The sequence below is a fragment of the Macrosteles quadrilineatus genome, unplaced genomic scaffold (assembly GCF_028750875.1).
Source record: "Macrosteles quadrilineatus isolate MER2022 unplaced genomic scaffold, UCM_ALF_1.0 Scaffold_2__2_contigs__length_208266976, whole genome shotgun sequence".
Lineage (NCBI taxonomy): Eukaryota > Metazoa > Arthropoda > Insecta > Hemiptera > Cicadellidae > Macrosteles > Macrosteles quadrilineatus.
In genome coordinates, this window is record NW_026542595.1 from 112,129,688 (window position 1) to 112,141,998 (window position 12,311).

The window sequence follows — 12,311 nt, forward strand, 5'->3', positions numbered from 1 at the left end:
AGCCACTGGGGCGGAGCCGAAAGGATTTTTGAAATAAGAATATGCCTATATGTTAATCGGGAATGTGAGCTATCATCATGCCAAATTTCAGCCCAATCCGACCAGTATTTTTCGAGTTTACTTTTCCCATACACACATACAGCAACCACCTCTTTTTATAATAGTATAGATAGAAGATGGTAAACACAATTGTAAGCATAAAACAGCTGCTACACCAATCCAATTAGTAATGCAGCTTATAAAAGCAAGAACAGGAGTTTTACAGTTAAACCTTCAGTGACGTTAATTGCTTTATTGAGGATGCGAGATAATACATTTGCTTTCGCACAGTATTTAATTGGAGCAGGAATCACGGGGCAAATGTCAATAAAGGCGATTAATTCCCAGGAAGGGTTCCCGTGGGATGATATACGGTCGATGGTTAGTTTGTGGGACAACCGCTCGGAGCGCCACCCGTCGGTACCTTCCCCTAGTTCTCACTTCGAAGGGTAGCAAAATACGCCGTTCTAAAAATACATTTAAGCTGGACCCTTTTAAATACACATCGAGAATTCAAGATATGACGAATTTAGTGGGAATTTGAAGGAAAAAAAACATCATAATGTTTAAAAACTTTGAAGTTGAATTCTACTAAATACACAATCCAATGTTTTAATTATTAACCGTAAACATTTATCATGTTCTGTGAAGAAATATTTGGGAAGACAACACAGCATCGATGTACATTGATACAAGTTATAGCATATCAAGTTTTCTACATGGGTTCAATGAAACTTGTGATAACGTATGTATGAGAATGATACTATATCAAAGGTATAAACAAAGCACTTTAAGCTGTATTTAGGATGAACCAAATAACCTAAAACAATTAAATTAGATTTGAGTCGACAAATCGGCCTAAAATTCATTAGTAAATAACTTCTTGATCAGCATTGTACGTGTTATTAAATTTACGGAAAGTAAATAAAAGAAACGTCTTATTTATTAAAGACGTTTCTTGTATTTACTTTCCGTAAATTCATTAGTTAAATGTTGTTTCACAAGGTAAGACATGTCTCGTTGCGGATAATGTCCGATTATAGAAAATTATTGACTTGGATTAATAAAGTAAATCGATCACATTATGAAGTCCCAACATATGTTACACTAACTAAAATCAGGTTTAAATCAGGTATAAATCAGGTTTAATCAGTGTTTGAAGTAGATTCTATTATCGTTGTGGAATACCTCTCTCTAGTACTAGTACACTCTAGATTTGTTGTTTACACCCTAACCGAACAGATTCAATTGATCATTGATCTTTAAACGGTTCGTTACGTTTATCAAATATTTTTTACAATTTGTGTAAGTTTGTTTGGAAGCTATTTCACTAATAGTGAAACACATTTCCTAAAATGTCTCAATTTACACTTATACACACTTGTCTGTAACAGAGACTCTACAATTTGGCCTACCAGTGTAAGCAAAATTTAGTGTTGGACGATGTATTATAAACAAATTAATAACAAGACCAACATTTAAAATGTTGATAAAAATGTTGTTAAAATGCTATTTTTCCCTACAAATTTTAAACAGTAACTTAAACATTTTTTAACCAAAAGGAGGTAGTAATAACAAAGCAAACCCATCTAAAATCAAAATTGAGCACCTTATTGTGCAAAAACCCCCAATACCTATACGCTACCTAACAACTAAACCCAATACGCTATAATCTTGAAGCAAGCCCCTCTAAAATCAAAATGTGGACATCTAACTATGCAAACACAATACCGTCGATATAATCTCTAAGCAAACCCCTCTAAAATCAAAATGTGGACATCTAACTATGCAAACACAATACCGTCGATATAATCTCTAAACAAACCCCTCTAAAATCAAAATGTGCACATCTAATTATGCAATTAACCCAATAACGTCCCTATAATCTCTAAACAAACCCCTCTAAAATCAAAATGTGAACATGTAATTATGCAAACACAATAATAACGTCCCGTCGCTATAATCTTGAACCAAAAACCTCTAAAATAGCAAACACAATATCGTCGCTAACGAGGGCTACGCATTTGATTTTCAATACGCGAAGATGCGTTAGAGCTCTTACTTTGCTCGTAACAGCTTTCAACCCTCGGTTTATGGGAGCTTCGGCTTCAGATCATAAACGGCGTTGCTTTTGTGTCAGCTGCCACTTGACGCCGCTTCGCCCTTCTCAAAGAAAAGTGGCCGTAATTTCACAAAAGGGACGTAAAACCTCCCTCTCAAGATATTTTGAAAGGGAAAATCTACTTTGATATAGTAGCACTTACGGCACGGTCTCGCTGCGTACAGGTTTACCTTTCAAAGATTTTGAAACCTAATTTTGCTACGTGATTCAATATGTGAGAATTTTCTTAAATTAATTAATTGCTGATTTATATATGCAGTTCAAATATGAACTACTTTCGAAATATTTCCACCTTTATGAAGACAGATGTGTGGGGATTTCTTTATTTTGAATAATTTTTAATATATATATTTAATGATCACATTAATTATTTTCTTAATATCATTCAGAAAAAAATGCACCAATTTGTATTTATTTTTTTAAATATCAACGTTGTACAATCTGTAATATGAATACCAAAGCAAAGTCAAAAGTGATATGTGCTTCAATTAACGATCAAAATACGACCTACTGAAGCAATGACAGTTTAATAACTTCAATTTACAACCAGTTTTTATAGGACACGAGCAATGCTCGATCACAGACTTTTAAACGATGCTCCATTCAAATCCATCAGGTCGTTAAGGAATCATTAGGATCAAACTGGGAGTTTAAGAGGGGATTTTAATGTCCAATCAATATTAAACTACCTTCATCATTCTGATTGCTACCATTATTATGTATGCTATGAATACAGACTAGTAATGGTTTGGTATTATTTATGATTGAACAATTGAACGTTCATATACACACTGAACCGTATAAAAAACTGGATTTTTGATAATACGCGTATTTATTGTGAGCATTGAGGTTATTTTTGGATCTCTGTAGATATTTAATATTTCTGTACTTTGGTTTTATACATTGCAACAACTTGTACCAATAAGAATGGCATGACAAATCATTCTCATTCTCATTCTCTCATGACTTGTTAACTTATATGAACAATGAACATGTTACACGATCATGGTCACCATTAAAATCCTATGTAGATTCACCTAAAACGAGGTGCGGATAGTGTAGGCTACTTTGAACGGAGATTAAAATATAAATATTATAAGACCAATGAAATGCCGTACTACTTTCCTAATTCGCATTTTATTAAACATAAAATTTAGAAAGGCATTCAAACTGCGATTTTTCATCCACAGTTAAACTTACAGATTTACCTTTATTAGAACCATCAACACTCCTTTGGATCAACAGTTGTTATGAAACCGAAAGGTTGAAATCAAAGAAAGCAAAATTAAAAGATGCTAATGAAAACCGATATTGATAAACAGGATTAAGTTCCGATGTGCTTTTCGCTCTGAGGTAAAATTGTAGAAAACAACGCGCGGGCGCCCTCCTCTGGGAGGGGAGGTCATGTGACCCATCCTGCTAGCGAGCCAGACGACGTTAGTTTGCAGTAGAAATGGCAACTCGGTCCGGTTGGGTGCGCTGCTCTACCTCGACCGCGAGTTACTCCGTATTGAGAGTGTATAACCGGTGATCGTAGATTATTTTAACTCATCTAGTGCGCGTTTAGTACATTAATTATAGTATAAATAAAATACAATATATACCTACAGTTGTACACTTCAATATGTGTTGTGGGTTAGGCCAAATGTGAATCTTGGAGTTTGGGATATTTGTCATAGTATGTAATTGTATTTTTGTCTTATTAATATTTTTATGAATGAGGAGGTATAAATATCAACGATAATTGCTCACATATTTGTGTAAACTTAGATTACATATTTATTCAAAGCAGGTGCGTAGGGTACCATATGTCTTTGGATCAATATATTTCTTCGAATTTTTGTAGCCTTTGGAATCGATTATTTCCTCTTGTACTGTCACTAACTATCGATTCGGATGTCGGATCGAAACGAAACTTCTTTGTCTGTCAACCGTAAATGTCAAACTCAACTGTCACACTCGGTGTTTATTTATTTATTGTTAGTGGTCAAGTTTCATAAATAATTTGTACTAAGTCGAATATACATCTAAAGTTTCTTATAAATATAAATTGCTTTTCAAGATTAAGTGCCACAAGAGTAAGAAGTAATATTGTTTACACCTGATATTGATTTCCACCCAGTCTGGCGCATAGCCCTTCTAACCTAAAATGCGGTATTTAGTATTTTATAAAATAAATGTCAAGGATGGTTGTAATATTGGATTTGCTCTTTGGCAAATATATGTACCCTGAAGACACTATAATTTAAAGTGTATATTGTTTCCACACCTATACTGCAACACAATATTTTGGTTCTAAATTAGGCCTATTTGGAAATAGTTGGTGCAGTTAACCTCCCCAGTTTGGAAAACTAGCCTATATTGTTATTTATTTACATTTAGTAATTTGTGGCTTGTAGATTTAATTTGATTGAAAATCTAAATTTTGTGTGTTCTTGCTTTGAAGGGTTTAACGATAGCAACTAGGTTAGGCCTGGATGCTGAGTTTCCGGAAAGCGAGCATTGCGTTTGTTACATTTAGGTCTACTGTTTGCAGAAATTTGTCTACCGATGACCTGCTTAAAATTACAAGGTATTTTTAAGTAAACCTAGGTAATACAATAAAATTCTTGTAGTTTTGTAATGATAGGTGTGCGGGCTTTTTTTAAAGATTGGAAGTACGAGTACAAAAATCTCTAATTTAACCCACCATAAACTTAACCATTGATCCTCACTGTGTTCTGTTCTGCTGTGTAATTTGTTTTTTAAGTATTAGTATGTATTTAGTCGTAGTAAAATCAAGAAGTAAAAATCTTTCTCAACATGCTAATTATACGAAGATCATTAAGTATTTTACAGCTCGCTAGCAGGTTAGGTTTGAATTTCATAAATTTGTTATTTTTAGGACTTTTGTCATCTCAAACGGTATAACGATCGATTTGAACGTTAACTGATGAGTCAGCAACACATTTATGAAACCCTAACTTAACCAAACAGATTTAGCGCTATCGTCTTGGAACAAGTAATGTCCCCACTTTGAACCATCTCATGTAAGATATGTAAAACACTGAGGTGTCAGTAGTCTAGTTTTTTTTTGTTAACTTCCTTATAGTATTCAGTCGATTGTAGCATATTGTAGGTGCAGGGAAAATGAAGCATATTAGGCTACTGTTAGCCGATTCCTTGTTTAAGTTGTAGGACGCAAAAAATTTTGAAGTTGACTGTTTTCATTTAAAGAATAGGTATCTTACTAAGTTATATGTAGGCTATCTTTTCAGGTGAAGCCACATTTTTAGTAGGCCAAGGTAAACACGAGCTCATCATCGAATTACAATAATGAACAAAATAATTTAGCCAATTAGGTCTAACAACCAAAAAATAAAGCAAGGTAAATTATAATCTTAATCAAGACAAAATAAAGTGTAAGGGCGTTAATAAGTTTAATTTATTTTGAATTGAGTGTATGAATCTATGTGAAGGTATTACTTCACCTACATTGTCCTTGTTTGGTTTTCATTAGGCTTCCATCTCTCGACACTGTTATTTACCTAACAATGCACTTGTTACTCAGCTGTTTTATAGGGAATAATATATCTATATAATATATATTTTTATAGGGAATAATGGTGCGATTCTCACCAACGGACATTGGGTGAATGGTGTTTAGTGATGAAAGGACACTTTAAAGTGTGATACAGTGTGCTCAGACAAATTGATATTGAAACCTCTACTATGGCGCTCCGCCACGTTCTATCGACAGTTATATTTGTGACCTGCGTCATCTGCTATTATAACAGTTGTCAGTGTGGTTTTGTGTTTGATGATATCAGTGCGATCAAGGAAAACCGAGACTTGAGACCTCACACGCCTCTGAAAAATGTCTTCCTCAACGATTTTTGGGGAACACCAATGCATAAGGTATGTTACGTTAAAAATGCATGTCCCTATAGACATTTGAATAGTATTTAGTCATCAAAAGTCAGATGTAGAATTTGAGTTAGGCTAGGCTATGTTTAGTAGTCATTTGATTTGTGTCAAACCGTAGCTGCTATGAGATGTGGTTATGTCAGGTTTTTCCTGGCGATGTATTTAAAGCGCAAAACTTATAAAGTTTAAAATACACCTACTAAAATTCTGCATCCCAAAAAAATTTTTATCTATGATTACTGTTCAATGTGGAAGAGTTATCCTCCGAACTCCAAAGCCAGACGGAGAAGATCTACAGTCTCGCATACCATAGCCCAAACTTTGTAGGCCTAAATATTTTTTGCTTTAAACGGCACAGTCAATGTGTGAAAAACATCGAAATTTATTATTTGTAACTTTAGATGATAAAAATAATTAACTATGAAGCACTATATTCTACAGAGGAAGAAGAATTGGCAACCATTGTGACAATTTCAGTAGAACGTTGGTTGCTAGAAGAGTTCTGTCTATGACTTGACCCACCACTATATAGCCACGGAGACAACCACTTATGCAATCAAGGAATCAACTATACTTATATTTCTTCTAATTTTAATAAACTTATAAATTCTATAACGATTGATTTTTTTGCCACTCACATATAAGTTACTACTGTATATATGTTCCCAGCAAGTTTATGATGTATAAAATTGGATATGTTTGTAGAAAAAAATGTATTTTTCTTAACAACATATAAGTAAAAAGTAGCTGCTGTGTGTTCATAATCACAGCAAAAACTCAATTTTCAATAAATAAAAAAAACACTAAAAGCGTTATGATGGAAACTGTTCCTGTTATTATCTTCTCGATTAGGAAATCATTTCAAACTGTTTTTGATTAAATTGTAGTAGGCCTACAAGAGACTCCCGATTTTCCACAAGTGAATTAAGTTTAACCACGCTGCGTATCAACCACGATCGGAAAGGAAAAAATATATAGTGAGGTTATACATCGATGACCAAAATGTTTAGCGAGAGGAGATCCATCATCTTGCTAGCAAACTAAAGTTGCTGTTTTTTACTTAACCGACCACGGATGAGTCACCAATGAGTTGATAAGTTACATATCGAGTGGGTTTTCCTATTTTTTGTGAGTAATAGGGCCATAAATAAGCTCACCAACAATTAGCTTATTCCGTTCTAGCTTATCTGTTTTGTAAATAGATTTGTGTGAAAAAATCTATATGCCAATCTCTGATGCATAAAAAAAATCATTAGGCCTCCTACACAAACCTTTATCAATGCCCAAACAATCAAAATCAATGTTGGTTATTTCCTGAGCATTTTAGGTTACTTTTTGCACTACCTATCAACAATTTTGATTATCTACGATTACGTAGCCACTCACTATCGGCGATAATGTCTCATTATCGAGTCTACTGTACTTCTTTGATAAGCTAAGGGTACCTATCTCCTATACTGAAATAACGCTGTTAGCGACAGGGGCAGGTTTAGACCTAACTTATTTTCAGTTGTATTACACGTCTTCAATATAACTGTACGTTTTATTATTTTTTTCCCTAGGACATTTGGCACGCACGAGTCCGAGATTGTTTTTCACATTACTTCAGGCAAAATCTAGGGGTTGCGGCACTATCACTTAAGAAAAATCCATTGGTGATTTGGCAGTATTTGAACCCAGAACCTCAGGGACTGAAGTCACACGCTCTAACCACTAGACCAGCTCGCTCACCAATATAACTGTATGTTAGTAATGCACTGTTTCTATGCAAGCTCAGACATTGCTATTGCTATAGTACCTCTTGTTGCCCGTTCATTTAAATTTGCTCTTATCTGCTCTACGTACATCACAAACGCCTCTTTTTTGTCACGACAATTCTTCCGTTTGTTTCTGTAGCCTTAATATAATTACGGTAAATGATTTAGTGCTTTGGAAACGATAAAGATGAAAGAAAGGGACACACTAGACCTCCTCGGGCAATATTTTCCTTAGCTGTGTTAAACACCATCTCGTTAAACAGTCCAAAATTTTTGTTAGTGATAGTTTAAAATGGAGCTTTGATGGTCCAATTGAATTTTACCGCTAGGTATGGTAATTTGTTTTTTTATGTAATGCCACAATTTTACTTAAGATTTGTCCAATGGGCTTGAAATGACTAGGTGAAAGCACATTACTGTCAACCAGAGCAGTTAGATATATTACAATATACATACCAAATTTTCCATCACACCTCTAACTAGCTATGGTAGGTAATTGATGACCCGGGTTTCAGCTTTTTTAATGCCATTTAAATCCGTCCATCCCAAAGACAGACGCATGTGATAAAAGTTGAAACCCATGTTATCGACTACAATGACGAGTCAGAGCCATGACGAATAATTTGGTATGTACATTAGTGAGAAAACAAACGTAGATATGTCATTGTCACTGAAAACCAATTCAAAATTCTTTAACCCGTCCAGAAACAAAGCAATAGTGAAGTATATTTATTTTTTGGGTTTCATTAATTTTTTAAAAAGTCCTTTTAACTTTTCCTGGGCCTGATTCGCTGATCGTAAAAAAATACTGCGATATTAGAACCATTTCATGTAATTTAATGCTATCGGATCAATTATGCTCAGCCAAGCGTAGATAGAAGTTTGAGTCTACTACATCAAATGTTTTTAAAATTTGACAAATTCTAATTAATAAAAAAAAAATGAAATGGCTTATTCTTTAGTATATTCTGATGATTAATAGAATTTAACATGTTCCACCTGTTGTGTAACATGTAAATTCTATTGGCTATATAGGTAATCCTTTATATTCAATTTTAGAGAGCTTTATCATGAAATCTTTAAGTAGGGACAGTTTTAGAGAGCCATAACTCCTTGCAGATGTATAAAAAAATCAGGATTACCTACTTATCTTATTCTAACCTGTTTTTAACATGTTTCGTATTTGTACAATACCTTTATCTAGACATTCCATCCGCATGTTAAAGTTGTCACAGTTTTAAAAACAAAATTTGGTCCAGTTTAACTGAGCTCCCGACAGAGCTGATGTAAATTACTGATTTCCATCGAATACGCCCTAAACTAATTGAAAATTCTATTTTCACTAATTCAAATTTATTTGACAACATATTGTAGTAAGCTACAGTAGACTCTTGATAATTCGAAATTGGTGGGCCAAGCATATAAATTTGAATTATCAAGAGTTTTGAATTATCAAGAGTTCGATTTATCGGGAGAAAAATAAACCATTCGAATTACAGAGAGTTAATTTGTTTAATACATACAAAGGTACAGCACGTTACAATAAAACATCATACCGTATTTTAGTACACTTTTAAACAATCAACGGCTCATTTTTCAGTTACTGTAGTTGCAAAGAAATCTGTTATTTAGCGCTATATATTTCGCCAATAGCTGAACTATCCGCTGTCGACAACTACGCGTTTGTGCTCAAGGAGATGTCGCGCAATCTAGAGATCGGATTGCCAACTTAGAAAACAAGTCAGCGAACTAACTCAGACTACTGCTCTAACTAAACAAACATCAAAACGTCCAACACTAGCCTACCATGGGAACAGGATGTTCTGTACTGTATAGTTTCCTGTTATAACAGGAAGAGATCACTTCGAATTATAGAGTGTTTTGCCGACTAAACTTTGAATTACTGCGTGACTTTGATTTATAGAGTGTTTTTTCTACGAAACTTCGAATTACAGCATGACTTCGAATTATAGAGTATTCACCGACGAAACTTCGAATTACTGAGTTACTTCGAATTATAGAGTGTTTTTCCGACGAAACTTCGAATTACTGCGTGTTACAAATTGACCTGCCCTCTATGTGGGCTTTGAAATACCAAGTGTATCAAAATGCATGGAAAAAATTTGAAATATTGAGAGATTCTATAGGGACTGAGCCTTCATTTTGAATTATCGAAAGTTTTGAATTATCAGGTGTTTGAATTACCAAGAGTGGACTGTACAACATATTTTGTTTCTCATCAGCTACCTCAGAAACAAAAACTAAGGAATCGAAAATAGATTTTTATACTGTAGTACACTCGTGAGTGGCCCTTTCAAAAATGTTCTTTTAAAATAAAAAAACCGGTGACAGTTGGTCCATGTAGATTGGATGGCTACTACAGTATCCAAAAGTCACTGTCAATACTTGATTTTAAAACGTTTGTCGGATAAACTTCAATGGAAATCTTGTAACAATTATACGATTTCATTATCCAAAATTAAAATACCCCCGCTGCAGCAAACGTGTAGACCAAGCGCATTTCAATTTGTCTAATTAGATTCATAAATATTTCCATAAACAAGACATATTTATTTCCTAATAAAATAAAATTAGATTTTTCGAATACTTAGGTTTGCTGCTATGAAGAAGGTAAAAAGAGTTTTCAAAATTATTTGGAGAGAAATTTGAGAGTAAATGTTTTGAGGGTGAACAATGAGAAAAACAAATTTTTACCCCATAAAACCCCTATAAACCCCCTGTTCCCTCAGTCCGATAATGCTGGATAGAGGACAATCAAGTCCATCCTGACCTACACCTTCAACCCAAATTTTATGAAAATTGTACCAATATTACTCGACATGTTCACTGACATATGTATACATTTAAAACAATTTGAAGGAATAGTGTTTTTAGCCTCTGGGGACATCAAAATGAAAAAGTAAATCGGTCATGGGGAATAGCTACTTCCCCATAGGGAAATTTGCTAAAATACACAAAACAAATGTAAGTAAAAAAAAACTATAGCCTGAAGCTGGCAAAAAACTCAAATCTCATTTGACAAATTCATAATTGACCAGAATTTCTTGCTGTTTACATTGTGAAAAAAGAATATTTACATCATATAATTGTTCCAGAGAAAAACTTCTCTTACATTATTCCCAAGGGGTTTCAGGAAACGCTACAGAATTGTATTTGTAGTATAAATAATAGAGCGACTTTAACATCTCTGACCTATTTTCGTTGCTGCTTTAATAATAATTCTGACATTTTACAACACAAACCCATTCAGAGTGTCTTTTATAACAACTTTGCTCTTTATAACAACTCGTTGGCCTTTAATAACAATCCCTTTATTTTCCAAAGAAATACTGATTTGACGAACTGTCTCCTTTAAAACAATATCCGATTTTTGTGATTTTGTTGTTTTATAAAGTAATGGTTTAAAAATATGGTATGCAATTTAATATTTTCTAATAAATGGCTCAGGGAGCGTCCTGGTCTTAGGATAGAGAGCTGGACTTTGGTCCCTGAGGTCCTGGGTTCAAATTCCTCCTTAACCAATGAATTTTATCCAAGTGATAATGCGGCAACCCCTAGGTCTAGCCTGAAGTAATGTGATAACGATTAGGGGTTAGAACCTGGTGTCATAGGTAAAAAAAAGCTTAAACTTGATGTTTGATTGAATTGAATCTTTAGTACCGTTACCAAAGTTTTAGAACCCATTGCACATTTTTTTAGAAGAAATTATTCTTCTAGTACCTATGTGTTATGTTAAAACACTTTATTCATACATTAACTATTTACACTTGCATTTGATTAATATTTTTAATCTTATGTGTTTTTTGCTAATGTATAATTTACACAATGAAGTAAAAATGCTTTTTAAGGGATAGTGATCCAAACCCATCTCAGTTTTGTTATGTGCCAGGAATCGAACCTGTGCCCCGCTACAAGACGCGGACCACTATGATAGTCACACATTGTTGTAATAGTATCAATTTCATAACAAATTTTTACGTACATCGACTGGGACGGTGGTGTCCTCCCGTAATCAGCTACTAGGAGGTCACTAATTGTGGATATTTATAGGCATGCACTGTGGATGCGATACTCCCTGGTGTGGATTAACCTCCACACTAATGGGTATTACGACTATCCGCAGTACTATCCTGATAATTTGACCAATTCGTTAATTCGTTAAGCAAAAAATGTGGTTGGGATTGGGGATTCCACTATAAACTGTAGGTCCCTTAGTTGCCATTTTAGCTGTATGGTCTATCAATTAACAGCTGTGTCTAAAGAATGTGTTGGCCTTAGTCACTAACAAGAGTACAAGATCACGTCACTCATCTCCATTCATATTTGGTTTAAAATACCTACTTTTTATGGTCGCCAATTCAATGAAAAGTATTAAAAAGTCTATACAATCCTAGCCAATAAACACAAAATCTTTAAAAGCTGTTTAGTTTTCTTATTATTAACAATTGTTACAAAACTTTTGCACT

General features: G+C 34.1%; 1 protein-coding gene across 3 annotated transcripts in view; it reads left to right on the plus strand.

The window, feature by feature from the left end:
• Positions 1–3,631: 3,631 nt before the first annotated feature.
• The window catches only part of LOC128987363 (protein O-mannosyl-transferase Tmtc3), a 262,549-nt gene continuing 253,869 nt past the window's right edge, over positions 3,632–12,311 (plus strand). The window contains exons 1-2 of one of the 3 annotated variants that reach the window (XM_054408171.1): positions 3,632–3,839; positions 5,758–6,058. In XM_054408171.1, the coding sequence (XP_054264146.1) occupies positions 5,873–6,058 (186 nt within the window). In that variant the 5' untranslated portion in view covers positions 3,632–3,839; positions 5,758–5,872. Of the gene's footprint in view, positions 3,840–4,081; positions 4,141–4,178; positions 4,316–5,757; positions 6,059–12,311 lie in introns of those variants that run through there. The other 2 variants (XM_054408169.1, XM_054408168.1) reach the window with 2 other exon arrangements.